The sequence below is a fragment of the Cricetulus griseus genome (genome assembly GCF_003668045.3).
Source record: "Cricetulus griseus strain 17A/GY chromosome 1 unlocalized genomic scaffold, alternate assembly CriGri-PICRH-1.0 chr1_1, whole genome shotgun sequence".
NCBI lineage: Eukaryota > Metazoa > Chordata > Mammalia > Rodentia > Cricetidae > Cricetulus > Cricetulus griseus.
The window spans coordinates 140,114,506-140,137,321 of NW_023276807.1; the positions used below are offsets into that span (position 1 = coordinate 140,114,506).

Genomic DNA, 22,816 nt, shown 5'->3' on the forward strand with positions numbered 1-22,816 from the left:
AATCTAATTAATACAGCTGTCTGGAAGTTATGCATGAAGAAATACTTCACTGGTCCTTGAAGACTTGTGCCAGAATCTCAACCCAGTCACGAGAACGTAGAGGCACAAGGACACCCTGTGGGGACCTACTGCTGGGCCAGCTGGGCTGGTCAGCCCACATCTCCTTACTTCTCAGCCCAGTAGTTTCAAAGACTTATCTACTTCTTTGGTTAAAAAGTCTTAACTCCTGGACAAAGCCCCACTACTTTCTATACTGGCTTTCTCTTTATAATAAAGCTCCTTGTTGAATTTACTCTCCATTATTTGTGAAATTCTCTCTTTGAGTTTGTAACACCAAGGACCTGAAATATCACTGATTCTGTAGACGTTTTAGTGACTGTGAGACCATGACCACTGAGTTAAGCCCACTTGAGACTAGAAAGTCTCTGTCATACTTAGGGACCACCATTTTCCCACTTCACTTGGGCATTAGTGCTCCTGGTCCTTAAGGCTTTGGACTCTGGCTGGGATTTACAACACCAAACCTACATTTTCTTAACTTTCATTGTTTGGATGGGACTGTATTGCTGGCTTACACAGCACCAGCTTGGAAAGAACAGATCATGGGACTTTCGTGCTACCATCATTTTGTGCGTCAGTTTCCCACAGTAACCCTTTCCTTCTACGTCTAGGCACCATATTGATTCTATTTCCTTGGAGACTCTTGACTAACCAGGATTTGTAGAAGGCAGTTTGTGTGATGTTGTGACCGATTTGGTGGAAATGACAAAGTGAGGGCTAAAATTGTGACAGAATGGATAAGGAAATTGGAATAGACTCGACAGGTATTTAGGGCCTCGAACTGGCTCTACCTAATGACAAAGAGGTTAAATATGGGAATCATGGAGATAATTATCAATAGAATAATCCTTAGCTATTTGGATGGAGTCCTTGTGTGAATGATGGGATGAGGACACGGAAGACTAGATCTGGTGGGTCGTGGGGATGAGGGGATGGGATAAGTGTCAGTGTGGGTACGTTTGCCTTGAAAGTAGATAGGCAACTGGAGATGAGCATAAAATCTTGTAAAAATTTCAGAGCTAGAGTTACTGAAATAGAAAATGTTTGCAGAGAGGTAGGTGTGGCTGAAGCATGACACCTGAGAACTCTCCCAAAGGAATTCGAGTGAGAAGATGGGAGAGTCAAGGCCTGAGCCTTTGTGAGAGTGAATGAGGAGTAGGTTCCTGAGGACTAGCAGTGATGCCATGCGGTGGACTGGGAGACTCTTTGGTACCCTTCCTCCAAACTCCATTACTTTCTATCTTCTGTGCAAGTCCTAATTCAATGAAAATTGTCTAGCCCAGATCCAGACCGTCTGTCAACCATCTCCCCAGACAGACAGCCTGGAGCTCACACTGCACTTGTGTTTAGAGGGTATACAGATGCAGGAAATAAAAGAGAAGTAAAATTAACACAGAACTGTACATTGATTTTCTGGGTTGACACTGTGATAATGCTGACTCAAAAAGTGACTTTGGAAGATCATATTTGTGAATGAAAATGATGACTTTTAGGTTCCAGTGAGATCCATGTGGATCTGGGCAATGGCAGTTGATGATGTGAGCCTGAGTCTGAGTGGGAGACTGGGCCTTGTCATGTAGACCCACCATCTGTCTCAAGTTGATTGTTGGAACAATAGGGCTCTCATTTGCCAGAATATTCTATCACCCATCCAGAAAAATCCATTTCAGTTTAAGCCCTGTTTCCTGTCTCGATCTCCTGAGCACTGGGATGACAGTATATACCACTGTGCCCAGTTTATACAGTGCTGGGGATTGAACCCAGGACTTTGTGCATGGTGAGCAAACAATCCATCAACAGAGCTCTATCCCCCAACCACACAAGGCAGCTATTTACCAATGTTTACTTGTTTTTGGTGGCAGGCTCCTTGGTCATGGTGTATATCCACATTTGGGAATTCCAGGTCGCTAAGGTAGTAGTGCCCATCTACTGCCTCGGACTGGGGCCTTACGTCACCAACACATACGAATGTGCCTGGGGTCTCATGATGTGATAGCTTATGGCCTGGAGGCTGGGGCCAGGTTGCTATATTCTCATGATCAATGGAGTTAGGGTCACTTTCCAGATCCATCTCACACAAATGAGTCTGGACTAGAAATGAGGTTTCCAAAAGAATACACGTGTATGCTGGCGATCAAACCTAGGGCTGGTGGCATTTTAGGCAGGCCCATTATCTACCCAGTCATATCTACAGCCCAATAATGTGAATTCTTGCTGCTGAGAATTCTTGCTAAGTTTGTATCCATGGTTGCAGTCGTTGCTCTCTGAGCAATAGATTTCAGTTGTTTTAGGAGCTCTTAAATAGACTCGCACACTTTGATTAACAGCCAGTAGCCCTGCACATGGAGACACCCTTAAAAGGAAACAGTTCTCTATTCTAATTGGCCACAAATCTGTGTAGTTAAGACAGTGATAAGAAAGATTTTAGAACCTGTTGGTCCTCATATTCTCCCAAGTTCCTGCTGGGGAAGGGCTGACTGGCCCCGCCATTCTCCACAGATACCTGTTCCTCAGGCAAGCTCCTTGCATCGTCATAATCCTCAGAACTCAGGGTAAACAAAGAGCCCTCATCAGAATCGGACTCGTAATTGGTCACCAAGTCATAATGAGAGTCAAAAGGATCACCTCTTAGCACAGGCTCCTTAGAGGCAGGAGTGACATGGGGGCCACTGTCCCATCTTGGCATAAGGGAGGGTGAGTCTACATCTTCTGGGTCATTGTATAAGACCTCATCGTAGACACCTGAAACTTCTTCCTCAGCATCTGCTTCCTGGAAGCTTGGCAGCTGTGTGGCCAGCCCCTTAATGGAATTGGTCACCTGGGAAGATTCCATCGGTGAGCCCATAGCTCCCAAAGGTTCAGGGCACCCCCTTTCCTTACTCTCCCCAGACCCTTGTGTGCTTGTATGTACCACAGTTTTGGAGACGGGAGCTACAACATCTCTTGACTGTGACAGGTGCAATTCATCCCATCTACCATCGATGGAGCTGGGGACAGTTCCCAGAGGGCTAGCAATGGAAGATGCATCCATCACACCCTCATGGAGAGAATATTCCTGGGCCACTGTGTGGTAATGTAACTCTTCGGGAACATCATAGTGATCCTGTTCTGTTGAAATCGGCTCTTGCGTATCAACATTTGGAAGTCCAGGGAGAGCAGAATGGGCTACCTGGGCATATGGAAGCACATTGCAGACTCCACTTCTCACCCCAGTGCTGTCCTCAAGTTGCATTGGGTTCTGTTGACCACTGAACTCCATCCTGCTGCTCTCCAATTCCCTTTCTGACATGACAGCATCGTATAGAACTGGCTCTGTCACCCAGGAAGGGTTCTGGCTCTCATAAAGGTTGAGGTGGTGGGGAGCTTGGTGCAGCTCTGTCCCTTGGCATTGTACACGTCGGGAAGCTTCAACTTCATCATAGAAACCCTCATTTGCATAGGCATTTTCGGAGCCAGGCCTTTTGCTCAGGCAGCTTTGTTGCCACAGCCTGTCAATATAAGGCCTTGCAAAAGCACCCAGGCAGAAGGCCACCACAAATGTGATGAACACAGACAGGCAGATGGCCAGGACGAGGTCTGGGGAATCATTGTCCTTTCTGTCAGTGTCATGTCTGTTCTGGGAGTCTCTGAGTTCTGTAGGGGGCCGTGGCTGTATCTCCTCGAGGTCATCATAGCCCATCCATGTCTCCTCCTGTGGCCGTGTCTCCTTGAGGTCATCATGGTCCACCTGTGCCTGCTTCTCCAGAGTGGAAAGGTGAGTGTCCATTCCTTCCTGGGGCCTTTCTGCCTTGCTCTGCATGAAGCTTTTCTCATCACTCGGAGTAGGAGGAAGGTGTGCTTCCCTGGAAATTCTGATTTGGGGGGTCTCCAAATATGGCTTCTCATTCCCTGCAAGAGGAAGATGGGAAAACACACTGACAAGATGTTGGAATGGGACACCAGGCTTTCCGAGCTTCTGTGATCCCCCTTCCCCCCACAGTCTTTAGCTAGCCATGCTTTCAAGCATGTATCAGCTAACAGGTAACTTTATTATTCATGTATTCATTCGTGTGTTCATTCCTGTTCATTGCCCACAGTGTGCACGTGGCTCTGTAGACATTTCCACAAGACTGTGAGACATAGGTGTGCTTCTCAAAGGCTCAAGGTTGTGTTTCTGAGGCCTCCTGCCCTACTGCTGCCCAAGGGAGGAAGCCGCAGGATGGGAGGGCTGACCCATGGCTTCTCCTTCCTCTATACCCTCAACTACTTCGAATTTGCTTGAATGTTCTACTAACCCTTTATTGCATCTGCTTCTGCCCTACTTGTTGTAGGTTGGAATATTTGCTCTTCCCTATTCACCAGTTCTGGTAAACAGTAAACACGCACTTTTCTCTGCTGCCCTACATACTCATCCTGGCTGATGACTTCCCCCTGCTCCTCATGGATGTCTTCTAAACTCAGTAGTCATGGCAATGATGCAGCTTTAATGGCAAACCCAAAGCGGTCAGATTGCAGGCCTTTTGTCCTGAATCTTGTTCTCAGGATAGTGAGTATAGCAGGGAGATAAAACCTTCCCAGATTGTCCTGCTTCAGTGGTATAATCCATTATGGGGGAGTGATGAGGATCTGATCAAATGAAACTTTACTTCTGAAGCCTGTATGCTTGTCTTCTGTACTCAGAGGGTCACATTTTAGAGGTTAGCAAACATTTGGAATAATGTTAAAATCCCTTCTTGAATCAACTACTAAGAATTGGGATGAACTTTGCGACATTTTGGGGGCTGCCAGGCAAAATTCTTTTCTAGCTAAAGAGCCATTTCATTTGCATGTTTCTTTGATCATGTGGGGAAACAAACTGTCAGAAGCCAAGGAAAGGGGTTAAGTGCCAGGACTGCCCTGTGACTCACTCAGCCCAAGGCTGAATAGGGTGGGGACCAGCATCCTTGTTTGTTGAGAGACTGTCACTACTTTTAAGGAGACTGACTTCTCATATGAACTCTCCATCCAAACGAAACTATTTCAGAAAAAATCACCACACACTCACCCACAGACATGTTGCAGATGGCATCCCACTTCTCCCTCCAGGATGCAGAGGTGACATTTTGGAAGTTGGCATTGCTCTCGCCACACCGCCACTGGTTATCAGCCAAGTCAAGTTCCAGGTGGGGTAATTCTAGAGCAATGGTCACAATGGGTGCAAGGGTGGTCAGTGCATTGCTTCTGAGGTCTACCACCTGCTCAAAAAGAAGCAAATATAGATCAGTCTGTGTACACAGACAGTGAGGTAAAAAAACAAAAACAAAAACAAAATCTATAAGGACTTACACACAGGTATTTCTAGCTCTACAAAAGCAATACAAATTCAGGCCTGGCATAAAAACCAGTGAATACTGGGTTTGAATTTCTGACCTGCCCACAAAGCCTCTGTGTCTTGGCAATTGTTTGCTTTCTGCGAGCCCATCTCCCAGCATTGCCCAAGGGTTAGATGTTTGCAGAAGCTTTTCAGACATCCAGACATTTCATAGTTTCTATTTACCATGTAACCTATGGCAAACTCCAGACTCACATGCTATTATCATTCAGGAAAATTGGATACAGGCCAAGAATTTATCAAAATATCATCATCTTGGGAAGAGCAAAGGATATGAGTGCTGAGGCCACAAAACACAGGAAAATTGTGGTGGGTTAACTATCTCAGATAGTAGTACACGGTTCTCTGTGTACTTAAGGCTGTTCAGTACCTACAAGATGACTCATTTCTCCTGCACAATTAGAAATTGTGGGGAACAGAAATGATTTAGTGGCTCAAGTGACAGGCCAGGCTGTGCTGAAGCTGGGCACAGCAGTGCATGACACTACAGGGGAAGTTATGTTAGGTATGGCTATGGTTACTGCTAGCAGAACAGCGCTGTAGGCCGGGCATTCCGCTGAGTGCTTTACGTGCTTTCTCAGATTCTGCTAACAACTTCCACAGCTCCCCCTTCACACAGTGCATCCCACATAGAACGTACTTGGTACAGGGGTCTGGAAACTATAATCAGGTGTGGTGGTGCAATCCCGGAGCTTAGGAGGTAGAGACAGGAGGATAGAAGACAAGGGTCAGACAAAATACCAAGCTTGAGACTGTCCTGAGCTACTCAAGACTCTGTCCCAAACAGCAGAAACAACAATGAATGGAAAGCCAAAGAATTAAAGGAGAGTTGTGATGCTTTCTGGCCTTCTAGCTGTGTGTCTTCACTTCAAAACATACCCTCTCTGAGCTACCACATTAGTGTGAAGAAGACATTTGGAGAATATCAGTGGTGACAACAGAAGTAAGAATCAGAAAATAGAGAATGCCAGCCTTGCTTTAACAAAAGAGGACATGGGTGAAAGGTCACTTGTCACCCAGGACACCATATTTTCTCTCATCCACCAAGAATGGTTACATTTTCATTATGCAATCCAGGTGGGGCCTGGAACTCATGGCAATCCTCTTTGCTCAGCCTCTTGATCAAGGCCAATTTCTAAAAAAAAACAAACTTAGATTATACAAATTCTTAAGTCTAACAGCCAAAACACTTGACCACAAACAAAACTAATAGAGATAGAATTGATTTTTTTTTTATGAACTTAACAAGGATGACTGTCCTGTGCTGAGCAGCTCTGCAGTCTTGACTCTCAGGGAAGCCCTGAAACTAGGAGCAAGAGGCCTGGACAAGGAGGTAAAGAAAGCACTTTCTTTGGGCCTGGTGTTGCCCGGGGACAGATGCTATGCCCCATTGGTGTCTTGTCTGAGCATCACACTGAGTTGTTCTCATGTTTTCTGGTTACATATTTCCTTTTTTGGTGTATTTTTACATCCTAGGTTTGTTTTTTTTGGTTTTTGTTTGTTTGTTTTGTTATTACAAATCATGGAACTGAAAGCCAGTCTGGAAGAAAGAAAATGAATGAAATAATTCAGGAAGAATAATTTCTGAGAAAAGATGAAAATAGAATTGTAACTTAGCAAAAGAAATCCCCATCCTACAGCTTTTGAGAGGTACATATATTCCTGGAAGGCTGGGAGACAAGCAGCATATTGCTACACAAATCACTGTATCTAAGAAGAATGAGATAAGATTAAGAAAGGCTAATTTGAAATGTCAGTGGAACTCACTCACTTCATCCATTTAGGTATGTTGATGGATTTATGTTTTAAAAATCTATTTGGCTTCCGGGAAGGTGCCCCCACGGGAAGACAAACACAACAGTGCCAATGTGAAATTCATCTTCCAGAAGGAAAAAGCCAACCACTGTGATATTCAGCTTCCTGGTGCCAAACATCTTCATCATGGTCCACAGCCAGTGTTTGGAGTTTTTGCCAACCACACAGAAGGGAACACTGAGCAGTTCTGGTGAGTTGAGCATTAAGGCTATATTCCAACCATGCTCAAAGTTGACTTATAGCCTGCCTATGCTTTTTTTTTTTTTTTTTTTTTGTACCCTTGAGCTTTGAAGACTCTAATGTGCAATAAAATGTACAGGAGAGGAACACACAGGACAAATTCCACATACAGCTGTCCCTGTAAGCAGCACACACTAGTTAAGGCTCCTTCACAACCTGCCAATCTCTTGCTAGTGAAATGGAGAGCACGGCCAGGTGAAGCGTGTTCTTGTACTCTAATAACTGCTGTGGCAGATAGACTTCAGAGTGGTCACCCTCGATCCTACCTTCTGGTAATCAGACCTTTAAACAATCTCTTCCCTCCAGAGCAGGCAGGACAGGTGATTTGGTTTCTAGCCAATTGACTCTGCCAACGACAGCAATGGGATGTCACTTTTGTGATGACATTCCATAAAATTGAGATACTTTTCTCATGCAGAGCAGAGAACGCCAGGGAGAATCCTACCACCTCCAAAGCAAGATGCCTGAAGGCCACTGACAGGAACCATCCCACTGTCCTCACCAAAGGCAAGGACGAGGAGAAAAGTGTTTGCAAGAACGGGACCCTGGGGTTCCTCAGTTTCTTATTAGGGAAACAATTTGCAAGGCTCACAGCTCTGAAGTGGAATGTCAGTGGTGTTTAGAATAACATATGGCATGTGACAAGCACATGTGTGTACTATTATCACTGTCATTTTGGTACCTCTGACTGAACTTGCAGCCAAGGTACGTGGCATTATTTGTTTGTTTATGACAGTATTTCATTCTGTAACACCGGCTGAGCTGAACCTCCTTATTTAGATTAGACTGGTTTCAAACTCTTAAATAGCATATTTAATTTCTTGCCAACCAGTAGATGGAATCTTGGAGTTGAGTATAATTTGATTTAGATAAATAATATATCAGTTTCTTTCTTTCATTTTTGGACAGTGTCATCTGCAAGCCAGCTGGCCTTGAACTTGATACATATGTAGCTATGACCTTGAACTTAATGATCCTCCTGCTTCTCCAACCCCAGAATACACGTGTATGCTGGCGATCAAACCTAGGGCTGGTGGCATTTTAGGCAGGCCCATTATCTACCCAGTCATATCTACAGCCCAATAATGTGAATTCTTGCTGCTGAGAATTCTTGCTAAGTTTGTATCCATGGTTGCAGTCGTTGCTCTCTGAGCAATAGATTTCAGTTGTTTTAGGAGCTCTTAAATAGACTCGCACACTTTGATTAACAGCCAGTAGCCCTGCACATGGAGACACCCTTAAAAGGAAACAGTTCTCTATTCTAATTGGCCACAAATCTGTGTAGTTAAGACAGTGATAAGAAAGATTTTAGAACCTGTAATTTGTTGAGGCCCTTGAAGGCTTCAGGGTGAATCGTACATATCTTGTTGCTCTTTAAATAGATGCTCTCCAGCTGCAGGCAGCTATGAAAATCAGACAGCCCGATGTGAACTATCCTGTTGAATGACAGATCCAGATTCTGCAGTGACTTTAGCTTCCACAGTCCTGAGAAAAGGAAAAGCAAATTAAAACCTAAACTGGTGCTATTTGCTGCCATATAGTGTGTGGTGGAAAATCAGAGATATTAATGGCTCTCGAGTGGGAAGTTGTCAAAGGTGTATTAAGGCTGTGAAAAAATAATCTTAAGAGAAACTAGGCCAATTAGCATGTGACCTTAGTGAGCAGAAGGAAAAAAATTAAGTCAAAATAGTATAGAATATAATGACAATGTTCTTGAGGAGTATGTTCATATAAACATATGTAGGTATGTATTTTGTGTGGACAGAAATAAGGAGGCTATTGAACTTATCAATAGTCATTTCAGTTTGGTGTAGGATGGCTGAGGGAGGGGAAGAAGGATATGGAGAAAGCTTTCTTTAACTTTATAGGCATTGGTTTGTTCTTTCAAATGGGCATGTGCTATCTCCATCACACATTCATTTATTATTTCTCTTCTGTGCATTTGTATGTGGATAGCACAGTGCACGTATGGAGGACAGAGGGATAACTGTCAAGAGCCATTCTCTCCTCCCACCACGGGGGCCCCAGGATTTGAGCCCAGATCATCAGGTTTGGCTACAAGCACCTTTCTTTCCCAGGTGAGTTGTCTTACTAGTCTAGTGTTTGTTCTTTTTAAATTAAAGAATCAATTTTTAGCATTCTAACTATGATTAAATAAGGTGATGAGCAGATGTTTGTTACTTTGATCAATTGTGAGTGAAACCAAATTATCCCCCTATGATGTTAACACGTGAGAAACTTACCCTGAGATTTACTATTACATGAATGAATTCCTCCAATTTTAAAGTTTCTTATTCAGTTTTTAAAGCTTCTTTTTAAAATTCTCATTGTGTATATTCATTGTACATGGTCCTGTACTGCATAAGAATATTTTTGTGTCAGTGTATATTGTATGTTGAGTGTATCCACCTTCCCTCCCTCCCCGTTTGTCCCCTTTAGTTGCAGGGTTCTAATTCTACTTCCATGTCACACATGCACACGTTTATTTTTAGCTATTTCCATTCTCATAGCCATTTACCATTGATATGATAACTTTGTTGTAGGTATTTTTGGATATTTCAAAGGTAAAGAAATCACAGGTATATTTTGCTTTCCAGCACAAGAATCAGATGGAGTTTTAGCCTCTGCCTTAGTCTTTCACTTTGTTCTGGGGAGTATGCAAAAGATCCCAATGGCACTGAGGACAAAGACTGAGAATAAGGTGCCAGTCACAAGAGACTTGCAAACTTAATTCCCAGATGGGTCTCCCAGGGAGGTGCTTGCAATTTCACAAGTTCTTCAGCCCTGGTTCTCAAGCATGGGCTGAGTCTTTAACTTCCGTGTGGCAGATCAAGTTTGTTCAGTTCCAGAACAAACTTTATTTCTTGCTTACTGTCTACAAGGTATTGATGACAAGACTGATTATGAAGAGAGTGGGTACCATAACTGAAATGGCTATAGCATGTAGACCGTCATAAGTTCACTTGAGTAGCACAGATTAAGCAAGACAACTTTAATGAATCAATCAAAAGACAATGATGGAGGCACTTGGTGCTGATGACAAATCCTTATCCCAGAAGCTTTGAGGGGTGGCGCGATAAGACACGTACACAAGAAAAGTTATTTGTTAGGCAAAGTGGTTCATCATTCACACCTCCCCACTATACAATGGGCTACTTGTCTGTCCTCCTGACTTTCAAATAATCCAATCTTTTCCATGCAGAATAAGGTGAACTTTTGGAAAGCTTGGGATGTAGTGTTTGGTCTACACAGAGATCCAAAAACATTGAGCCAATATTAATGATTCAATACAAAAGTCTGCATCTCTGGCATCTCTGGAAAGACTCAAAGTTCCAACTGGTGTAAGACATTAGGCTAGAGCTGAATGGAGGCTGCCTGATTTTGATGGAGCATGAGCTTGTAGAAAGCTATTATGTCTCTGAATACTCTGTGTATTTGAGTGTGTGTTACACACACACACACACACACACAAACACACACACACACACACACACACACACACACATGATAGATAGATGATAGATAGAAAATTGGTCAAGAAAACTATATTTAAATAGCCATGAGAGCGAGCCAGAGCTGATGTTCAGTTGGCATATGTGTGTGAAATACTCTCATATTACTTTATAAACTTCTATGTCTTGAGTCTGTGCAGGCTGCCCCACTGTCCTGGCACTCCACTGGACCTTCTTCCAGCTCTTCCCAAGTCCTCTTTCAACTCTTCCTCTACTGTAGCACCAGTGCCAGGAGGCATCTAAGTGGGAGTTTGGGGGGGAAGGCCAATCATCAACAACCTCTAGAGTTGAACACACCCTCTGGAGAAAACACATTTTCTTGTGCAGAGAATAGTCCTCCACGTTTAGATGTGCGAGCATATGGCACAGGGAGGGGCCTGTCAGACAGCACTGGGAAAGCACTGCAGGTTCTCTGCTATTCCCCTCATGCTTGTCTGGCCTATTTAGAAATGTGAATTCATGCTTCCTAAAATAGCTCAATGCTTAACTGAACTGGGTAAGTCTCTAGGAGCTCAGTGGAGGGAGAACACATACTTGCTTTGAAGGGCAGAGAGACAACTATGTGAAGCTCCTGTTTAATCATGCATTCTTTATGCTCTAGGCATTTCACAAGTCTTTCATTTTTAATGTTCATAAAGTTCTGGGGCTTCTCACCATTTATAAACAAAAGACTCAGGCAAGGTGACAGGGTAGGAGCTGGATCAAAGCCCAGATAGCTTAACTATTCATAACCCTGTAACTATGCCCCAAAAGTAGATGCAACAACAGAACAGACAAGAACAGATACCGAAAGATCTTGAGTGTTAAGAGGGGATGAGAGGGCTGGATTTTTTAAGAACTCACTGAGTGTTTAGTCACTGTTTCATTGCTGTGAAGAGACACCAGGCCCAAGCAACTCTTATAAAAGATAGCATTTAGTTGGGGACTTGCTTATAGTTTCAGAAGTTTAGTCCATTGTCATCATGGTCGGGAGCATGGCAGCATACATACAGGCCTAGTGCTGGCGAAGTAGTTAAGAGTTTTACATCTGGATCTGCAGGCAGAGAAAGAGAGACTGGGCCTGGCATAAGCTTTTGAAACCTCAAAGCCCCCTCCCAGCAACATACTTTCTCCAACAAGTCTGCACCTTCTAATCCTTTCAAATAGTATCACTCTTTGGTGACCAAACATTCAAATATATGAGCCTATGGGGGACCATTCTTATTCAAACCACCAAATTACACTCCCTGATCCCCATAGAACTGTAGCCATATCATAATGCAAAACTGCATTTAGTCAAACTTCAAAAGTTCCCATAATCTCAACATTGTTTAAAAGTCTAAAGTTCAAAGTCTCTTCTGCAATTCATGTAATCTCTTAACTATAACCTCTTGTAAAATCAAAAATTTAAAAAGCAGATCACATACTTCCAACATACAATGGCACAGGATATACATTACTATTAGAAAGCGGAGGAAAGAGAGCATAGCTAGGAAATACTGGACTGAAGCAAGACAGAAAACCATTTGGGGAAACTCCTAACTCTGTATCTCCGTGTCTGATGTCAAAACACTCTTCAATTCATTCCAGCTTTGTTGACTGCAACACACTTCTTTTTCTTGGGCAGGTTCCACTCCCTGTTAGCAGCTCTCCTCTGCAGGTATCCCATAGTTCTGGCCTTTCCCACATCTTGGGGTCTCCAAGGCAATCCAGGTTTCACCTTCACAGCTTCATGCCTTGGCCTCTCTGGACCTCCATACAGGGACACCCCTGACACATGTCTGGCTTTAGCAGCTTTCCTTAGCCTTGGAGGGAGATTCTACAAAGATACTCCCTCATTGTATCCTTGACCTAAAAGCCAGAACTATGAGGCTGAAGCTGTGAACTTCTGCTGCTTGTTGGAGCTGCAACTTGGCTCCCTCGTTCAATCACATCTGCACGAGCTTTCTGTTGTGGATGGTTTCCTTTCCTGCTTAAGTTTTTCCTTCATTTCTTTTCACAAGTTGGAAGCTTAGTTGGGTGGGTTCTGGCCCTGAGGACATCACTCCTTTTATTGCATTTAGCATCAGGCTTTTCTTTAAACTTTTTAATCTCCTCGAGCACTGGATTTAACACCATTACACCTCCTGGTGCTCCTTTTCTCCTCAAACTGTACACACTGCATTTCTCCTTGCCCCACTTGCTCCTTTTCATTGTAGATCTGCACAAGAGTGACCACTAGTAACCATGTGACACAGTCAATATTAGGCTGTTTTAAAATCTCCTCTTCCAAACACCTTAATCCAAAATGCTTCAATTGAGCCTCAGGCAGATTTTTTTTAAGACAAGGGCAAAAAGTAGCCACATTCTTTGCCAAAATATACAAGAATGGTTTCTAGGCCACTTACTAATATTATTTCCCTCTGAAACTTGAGCTGGGCCTCCACAGTTCAAATTTCCCTCAGCACTGTCTTCCATGTTCCTACTAGAATTGCCCCTTAACTTAAAGCATCTAACTGCTTTTCTAGTCCAAGTCCCAAAGTCCATAATCCTCCAACGAACAGCATGGGTCAGTTCTGTCACAGCAATATCCCGGACCTAGAACCAACTTATTTTTTAAAATAAGTCTTATTTTATTATTTTATGTGCATGAATGTTTTGCCTGTATATATATTATTATTAATTTTAAAGAGTCAGCCTCCTTATCATTATGTAGTACTCTTCTTTATCTTGATGATTTTTCGTGTTCTGAAGTCTTTGTCTGGAAATACTATAACTTCTCTGGGCTGGGGGATGGCTCAGTGGATGATGTGCTTGCTGTGAAAGCCTAAGGACCTGAGTTCAGATCTCCAGCATTTTCATAAAAGCCAAGCATGATGGTGTATATCTGTAACCCCATTGCTGAGGAGGCAGAGACAGGTGAGTCCCAGCAAGTTGCTGTCCAGCCAGTCTAGCCAAAGGTGGGCTCTAGCTTATGTGAAAGACCCTGACTCAAAAATATGGTGGAGAGCCAGGTGTGGTGGCCCACTCCTTTAAACCCAGCACTCAGGAGGCTGAAGCAGGTAGATCTCTGTGAGTTCAAGGCCAGCCTGGTCTACAGAATGAGTTTTAGGACAGCCAAAGATACATAGAGAAACACCATCTCAAAAAAAATGGTATTATGGTGGAGGCTGGAGAGATGGCTCAATGGGTAAAGTATTTGTCATACAATCGTGAAGACCAGAGTGTGACCCTCATATATAAAAGAAGTCTGGTGGGTGTGGTATCCCACCTATAAACTCAGTAACTGGAAGGTGGTAGAGACAGAATCTCTAGAGAACACTGGCTACCTACATTAGCCAAAACAGCAACCCCAGGCTCATTGAATAACCCTGCCTTAACATAAGGTGTTGATCAGTCAAGGAAGTCACTTAGCATGAATTTTTTACTTGACACACACTAGAAAAGTCTCAACTGAGTAGTTGTCTCTCAGGTTGGTTTGTGGACATGTCTGTGAGGGATTGTCTTGATTGATGTAGGATGGCTAAGTCCTCTCTGGACAGCACCATTTCCTGGGCAGGGATCTGGGGATGTATAAGGAAGCTAGCTAAGTATAAGCCTTCAAGCAAGCCAACAAGCAGCATTCCTCCATGGTTCCTGCATCCAGATTTCTGCCTTGACTTCCTACCTAGACTTCTCCCAATAATGAATGTGACTTGGAAGTTTAAGCCAAATAAATCCTTTCCTTCCCTGGCTGCTTCTGGTCAGGGTATTTTATCAAAGCAACAGAATGAAACTAGAACAACACTCAGTGTCATACTTGGGCCTTCATATGCACACACACAAAATATATTAAAATGCAAAGTGATAGAGAAAATACCTGATGCATAACACACACACACACACACACACACACACACACACACACACACACTGCCTTTCTTTTGCTTTATCCACCTTCTTTGCAGCACATTTAGCCTCTCCCCCATACTAGCCTATCTATCAACAAGTAAATGATGGACTTAGGCTCAGCAGTGAAAAATAACAAAAATTTAATATATATGATAATATGAGTAAACATCAAGATAATTATGAAATAATGATGTTGAAATAAAACAAAAAGTACATACAGATGCTTCCTGATGTACAAAAACCTTGTATTTTAATAAATACATCACAGGCTGAAAATATTATGTCAAAAATGCCTGTAATGTAACTAACCTACCAAATATCCTAGCTTAATAATGCAGTACACAGTCATGGACTGTTTACCTTCCTGATCAAGAGGCTGACTGGGAGCCATGACTCTGCCACTGCCCAGTGTCATACAGAACACTATACTATGTATCAAAGGTGTCAGGGGAACAAAAACAAAATGCAAAGTACAGTTTCTACGGAATGTACAATGTTTTGTCACCGCTGTAAAACCAAAGAGTCATTAAGTTTGACCCATCATAAGTCAAGGTCTGTCTGTATTGTATAATTTACAAAGCCAGAAGAGAAACTGGTGCTTTCCTGGGTTGAGGGGATAATGAGATGAATGGGAAAGACAGATTATACAAAGGCTATGGAGAAACTTCTGAGGTGATGGCTAGGTCACATCTGGATGGTGGTGATGGTTGGCTTACAGGCCAGAATGTCTTAGAATCAGAGCACAGATCCAAGATTGCTTAGAACAGGGAAGGGTGGGGGCCTCTAACACTGTAAAGATCCACACAACTGTGAACATGTGAGCAACAGTGCAATTGACAAATACTTTGAACATTTGAAGACAATCAGAATAGCTTTTTTTTTTTTTTTAAGATGAGCATTTGTCCTTACAACACCTGAATTCATGTCTTTTTTTCTCTGTAAAACATTTCTGCACAAGATTTTTTGTTTGTTTTCAAGACTGTTTGTCTGTGTAGCCCTGGCTGTCCTTGAACTCACTCTGTAGACCAGGCTGCCCTCGAACTCACAAAAATCCACTTGCCTCTGCCTCCAAAGTGCTGAGATTAAATGTGCCACCACTGCCCAGCCAGAAAATAGCTTTTAATATTCTATTGTACCTGAAATCAAAGAAGTGATAGGGACAGAGAAGACTGGGGTGGGCTCCATACTTAGAGTTGCAGGGCAATCCAACAACACCAAGGTATTATAGACGCTAAGGTATTATAGATGACATCACTCTGAATTCCAGGCTTTATATAGTATCTGTGTGGATATTCATTATTTGCTGATCCTGTATACTCATTATTCTCTAAGATAAGACTTTCTTGCATTAAGTGAGTTGTTGAAGGTCAGGTAGTTAAGTAAACAGAGTAATGTAAGATGTTTTTATTCAACTTCCCTCATAGTCAAACCAAGATTTCCCAAGAAGGGTACATGTCTTCTGGATATGGGACTCAGTGCCATGAACTTCTTCCAATTTTAGTCAATTTTGTTTTATTAAGGTACTGGTGTGGTCCTTGCAAATGACCTTGACTATTTAAGGTCTCCCAAGATGGAGTTACATCATTTGAGCAAACTCATTTACCTTTCCAGGCTGCAGTTTTAAATGGGGAGACTGAGTTTCTTATTTAAGCCACTGATGATGGGGAGTCAAGTGAACAGAAGGTGTGAGGTCCTGGGTGCCACTGGGACATCCCACAGAGTTAGAATCCGTGTTTCAAGCAAAGAGAATTCAGTTCTGAGAGGAAAAATCAGAAGTGACTCTGTGGAAATGGAATTAACTCTGGAACTTCATTCTGATGATTATATTGGCTTTGAGGGGATGGAATTTAATCACCCAGTATTTAAGTGACCAGAGACAATCTTATGATTTCCTGGAAATTGTCACTAAGTAAAAAAGGCAGGAGAGGATGTCTAGCCACCACCTTAGTAAATACTGCTTTTGAACTATGAACTTCTGCATGCCTTCCCAAGTGTGATCATCGGATAACATAGTAATAATTCTGTTCTGGAGTTATGGCTCCAAGTTCAGAGCATTAAGAACTGGAGTAGGGTCTAGAATGGTCCAGGATGAGACATTTTATTCATATGTTACCCCTTATAGTGACCAAGGTGTTTAAGTGACTCAGAGTCTTGTTCTCTTAGCTTAATGTTATCCATACATTTTGTTTCTTCAGAAATTGAATTGATTTTGGGACAATAGCAATCCCTGTGGGTAAAAGAATACGAAACACATTTGTTTTATAAGACACAGGATTTTCTCTCTTTCTTAAATCTTCTCATTTCAAATGTCAGCTGTTCTTTTACCTCGTCTCTGATGAAGCTCTCTGGGCTCTGAAACCTGGTGAGTTAGCATGGGCATGCCAGTCTGACCTGTCAGTCTCCCTGAGACCACTGCAAGGTGTTTGTCCCAGTTCATTCCCAGGTACCCTAAAAAGTACTGAAAATACTGCTTGATGAAGGACTTAGAGGCTGAGCCCATTGCTTCAAAGTCCCAAAATACTGATTGCTATGGCCTGGGCACGTGTCCCCAAGATGCCATGCATCAGGTTTAGTCCCAGCTTGGGGCTACAGAAAGGAAGTGGACCCTTCAAGAGGTGGTGTCTACCAGGAGGTCTGAGGCCACTGGGGACATGGCCCTGCTGGGGACTGTTGGACTTGGGGGTTCTTGCTCTTTCTCAGTGCCTGATACTACGGAATTGGACACTTCTTCTACCATGTGTTCCTGTACACCTCAAAAAAGGCCAAAGCAACAGAACAGAATGACATGGAATGGAACCTTCAGAACTGTGAATTAAAACAAAACTTTCCTTTACAGTTGTTTATGTCAGGTATTATGTTACAGTAATTAAAAAAAAAAAACTCCAATATACTGATCTTAAGTTATTACTATTCCAAAGTTATGGGTGGAAGGTGGATAAAAAACAACATACTGATTTTAAGTTATTACCATTCTAAAGTTATGGGTGGAAGGTGGAACTATCATTAAGGTTACATTCATGCCTGGCTTCTCTTTTTGTATTGCCCAGCATCCAATCAGCGTGTTTCCTCCACACAAAGCCTGTTGCTGACGTCACAGCTGACTCAACACTGGAGCATTCCTGATAATGGATTAGTCAACGGGATGTTCTAACATTATAAAAAAGGGCTTTTCTGAGTGTCCTATAAACAGTCATTGTTTAAAGACACGGTCATGGGTTATGACTGTGTGTGCTCCAAGGCTAGTTGCTTGAGAGCTGCCTTCTGGGGGTGTTTCTAATCTATTCTTGTTCTGGATGAGTAAAGCACAAAGTGCATCTAAGTAGACACACACAGTTCTCTGCTCATGAATTATAGTGGGTTATGGATCCCATCCATGGCAATAACTATTTAGCATTCTAAAAGACAACCTGAGATTTAGAGAGAAGTAAATTAATTGTTTGTTTTTAAGCACACTATTGTTCTCAATTTGTGCCAAGAGAGCAATAAAAACTAATATTTGCAAATCACTTTCAGGTTTCCAAACTACCTTTTATGTCTTTTAATTGCTACCACGTACTATGCATGGCTTATTGCATTATAGTGACATGAGGGACCTTTTTCATTGAATCTTCACAATTCAATGGGGCCTTTGATTTATGATGGGTTGAGTTATGATTTTTTTTTTCTTCACAATGGTATGAAATTGTGCTCACACAACCTGCACTTCACACCTTCAGTACTGTATTCTTTGTTACATGGACCACCCAACATTTTATCAGAGAACCACCTTGGTTGGTATTGCATGCCTTTCTTCTAGCTACCTGCTAATGTAGGTGTTCTCAGAATGTGTAAGGGAGGATACACTGAGCTTCGGTGCCTGGTAGGTTAGGTGCTGGATTCGTTTCTTTTCAGTTGCTGTGATAAGATGTTGTGGCAAAAGCAACTTAAGGATAAAAGGCTAAAGTGTATTGTGGCTGAGAAGGCATGGTCATAGGTGTGGACGGCATGGTGAAAGAGCAGGCAGCTGGCTGGTTACATTGCATCCAAACTTAGAAACACATCGAGAACCGCAAGGGGTCCAAAGCCCTCCCCTAGTGATGTACTTTCTTCAGCAAGATTTTTTTTCCTTCTAAAGGTTTTGCAACTTTCCCAAGGAGTGACATCAGTTAAGGACCAAGTGTTCATACACATGAGCCTTAGGGGGAGTTATTTAATATTCAAACTCCAACAGATATATTTAAATGCATTTCTGTCTTATGGACCTTATGACCTGTGATGGGTTTATGGTGATTTTAGGCTAGGCAGCACCTGCTTCATCTAGATGTTATCATTAGACAGACTTGAGCAGAGCGTTCACGGGGGAAGGACAGGCCAGAAGTAGGGTGATGCCCTAAGCAGTGCCACTCATCAACTCCTCTCCTCCAAGATGGGATTTAATGTTGTGTACTCAGCCATGGTCAGCCTCACAGAATGTCAAGGGCTGTTGGAGGGGATCCAGCCTGGGCAAACTTCAAGTGTATGTTGACTACAGGCAGTGAGTTCAAATCACAAAAGGACTGGACAAAATGTGTTATCCAATCAGATCCATGCATTACATGGGCTTTCTGTGTTTGCATCTTTCCTCTCTTGACAGCACCATTTGCTAGAGTTCTAACACAATTCCAGATGCCGGAGTGGCTCATTTTGTTTTTCTGTTGTTTTCTCTACATGTTTACCATTCCACCCTCTACATTCTGGAAGGCAGAAGTTTAACCTCAGAGAGGAAGAAGCCTGTCTCTGTACTGGGCCTTGGCTCTGAAATGAAATTATATTGGTATCAGCCATAACTGCAAGCCCTCTGGAGAACACATCTGTCCTCTGGAGGGAGGGTCAGATCTCTCTTCACTCTGGGATAGTAATCTCACTTGCTAATCCTGTGACCCCATTCTAGGACAAAACAGTCCATGTGCTACTGTCCCCAGCGTAGCTTAGGCAGAGGGGTTTGGGAGTCCTGAACCCCGGAGGAAAGAATCCCTAGGGCTTTTCTCAAAGAGCTTTGGAGAGGCACAAAGAAAGGGAAGGGATTTCCACCAATCTGAAAGATTGAGAAGGATAGTAGCAAGGGGTCGCCCCCCCCTCTCTCTCTCTCTCTCTCACACACACACACACACACACACACACACACAGAGAGAGAGAGAGAGAGAGAGAGAGAGAGAGAGAGAGAGAGAGTGCTGTGGAGCAAGACTTAGAAGGGGCAGAGGCAGAGGAGGACCAGCTTAAGACTGTTGTATGTACTCCTGCAAACACCCTCTTGGGGTTCAGAATCAGAAAATCCCCTGTTACAGAAAACTGAAGCGACATATTCAGGGCCCAGCTTAAGCAACATCAAGGAATTCCGATTTTGGTTTTATAGTAGCAAGTTTTACATACAAATATAGAATATTGTGATATTTCTGAGCTACATTTGGAGGACAACTAAAAAGGCAAAATGTATTCTAAGAAGAAAAGATTGTAAATATATTTAATTTAAATATATTTACATTAAAATTACCTGTACCCATTATTTCTCAGTGCTTTCGCATATATATATATATATATATATATATATATAATAATATATCAAACAAAATAGATAGCTTAGCCAGGTGGCACTCATGTTTAATCCCAGCACTTGGAAGACAGAGGCAGGCTGATTGCTGTTTGTTTGAGATCAGCATGGTCTACATAGGGAGTTCCAGGCCAGTATGGGCTACACAGTGAGACCCTGCCTCAAAAACAAACAAAACTGAATATGCCAGAGATCATTATCTAACACTTAGATAAGTCCTAGGGTTTCTTCTCAAACTCATTCAACATTAATGCGAGTGATGCAGTGGGCAATTAAGCTGCACTAATTGCAAATTCCACCCTGGCAGGCAGTGCCACTCAGAAACGCCCTTAATGTATTTGCTCGGTCAAACTGCTTTGCTTTTTCAGCCGCTCCCTTGTAACTTAACAAAATAGAGAATTCTTGGGGACATAAAACACTAGCTCCCCACATACTATTTCTCTGTCTCATCATCGTTAAACAGTGCTCACCTTTAGGAGTGTCACTGAGTTGATTTCTCTGAAGTATCAGTACCTTTAGACGGAGCAGTCCCCTGTGGGAGCTGTTTCTGTGCTGCTTTTGCTGAGCCGGGCGAGCTGGGGGTAGATCCAACGAGAGGGAGCTCAACGCATTGTTGCTGAGGTTTAGTACTTCCAGCGTATGTAAAGGAACCAGAGGGCTGAAGGTCATTTTCGATATGCTATGGTTACTGAGGTCCAGATGTTTTATTTGCCATTCTTTTCTCGTGTGAGACTGGAAGAAGACTTGAAAGGAAACCGAACTCACATCTATGGTGTATGCTATCTGTGATGTGTGTCTTCTAGAAGACCAGTTTGCCAGAAGATGCTCATCCCACTGGAATTCAGGGGTTCGAAAAACACCGCTTTTTCTTGGTGGGTTTGTTGCTGTTCCCGGAAAGCAAAGACCTATAACTGTGATAGTAACTCTGACGTAGAAGTCTTTCATAATGCCTGGAAAAATGTAAGTAAAATGATTAATTCAATTAATTAATAAAAACAAGCAGCAAATAAAAAACAGAAAATTTCATTTCTGAAAACTTCAGATTTAGGAAACATTCTTAATAATCAATTGAAGTGAACATTTGATTTCTTAGAAACTGGTCTCTGAAAGGGAGCTGCCCAAAAGCTGTAACTGTAGAATAAAAGGAGATGTATGTACACTTTATGGAAAGACCTCCCCTCAGTATTCATAAAAAGACACATTTGCCAAAGCCTCACCTCTACGCCGCTTTCCCAGGATCCTCCAGCTTGTAGTCTCCTTCCTAGTGAGTTCAACTTCTCTGCTCTGTTGCTTGTCACCAGCATGGGGCAAAGTCTGTTACACTTATCTACAACACCGTCATGTGGTTTATGACATGAATGACACACAATTACACTACAGATCGAGCCTCTCATACAAACAGAAAATGCAACTCACAGAACAGACACTCCAGTCTTTTCCTGACTAGAACAATAAGCTTTATCTTTATATAGCTTTTGCTACTTTTCACACAATTTTGAAAAAATTCTTTTAAATGTACAGAAAATAAATAAAAATGAAAAGGATGTCCTGCCCCTGAGCCATGAAGAAGTCAGAAAATACAGAAATGTCAAGTCTTTTTCATGTCACTGTAGCAACTGTAGGTTTTGAAACAAGTGTGTACAAGTTACAAAGGCTGAATACATACAGGGAAGCAACTGCAATGCGTGGGTAAATGGGCTCTTGAGATTTGCTTTCAGCTAAACTCTATGAAGACAAAACCTGAGTACAAATAACAACCTTTCTCAACCACATGTCACCCATTCCTTTCTGGTCTCAAGCCACCTATTGGAGTTGCCATCACATCTGAAGTATTAAATAGCTTTATTGAGCTTCCTGCCTCTGCTCCCATTCCCACCCCCACAATGTAGGTAACTCCAAAGAATTATTTTTTCAAAACATATCATTTCCCTTGCAGATTTTCCTCCCTCGAAATTTTAAAATGTTCCTTTAATTGCCTCTAATCTGAATTCCCAAGGTTGTCATTCAAAACTTCTTATAATCTAGCTAGCCTGGTGAGCTAAGTTTGATAAATTCATGTGGAGTAATTGGAAATGCAGCCCAGGTAAGGGATATGTACTCATTTGGTCTACCCCACACCAAATGAGTTTTTCATCTGACCCTAACCCATGATCATGTCAGTCCCCTCTGAGGTCTCAACCTTGCACATTCAAGTCTCATCTCAAGCCTTATGGTCTGAACCCGTTAGCCAATGTTTTGTCTTTGCTTTCACGATACTTTTGTTAGCATTCCTCTTTGTGTGTTTCAGACAAAAAACAAAAAGAGGGCAAGTATCTCCCCCACCCATGGGTCATAGTTTTAATGTTCTGGAGTTGTCACTGGGTAGTGCCCTTTGCATGAACGAATGCACAGAATGAAGGACATTCTCACTATAACTTCTAAACT

At 42.5% G+C, this 22,816-nt stretch overlaps 1 protein-coding gene across 1 annotated transcript; it reads right to left on the minus strand.

Annotated features, from left to right (window-relative positions):
• Window positions 1–1,559: 1,559 nt before the first annotated feature.
• Lrrc66 (leucine rich repeat containing 66) lies at window positions 1,560–21,337 on the minus strand. The gene is given in 7 exon segments (XM_035453256.1): window positions 1,560–2,141; window positions 2,143–2,270; window positions 2,492–3,748; window positions 3,788–3,948; window positions 5,084–5,273; window positions 8,781–8,950; window positions 20,863–21,337. Coding segments are annotated over 7 exon segments (2,634 nt in total). The 3' UTR covers window positions 1,560–1,888.
• Window positions 21,338–22,816: the final 1,479 nt, after the last annotated feature.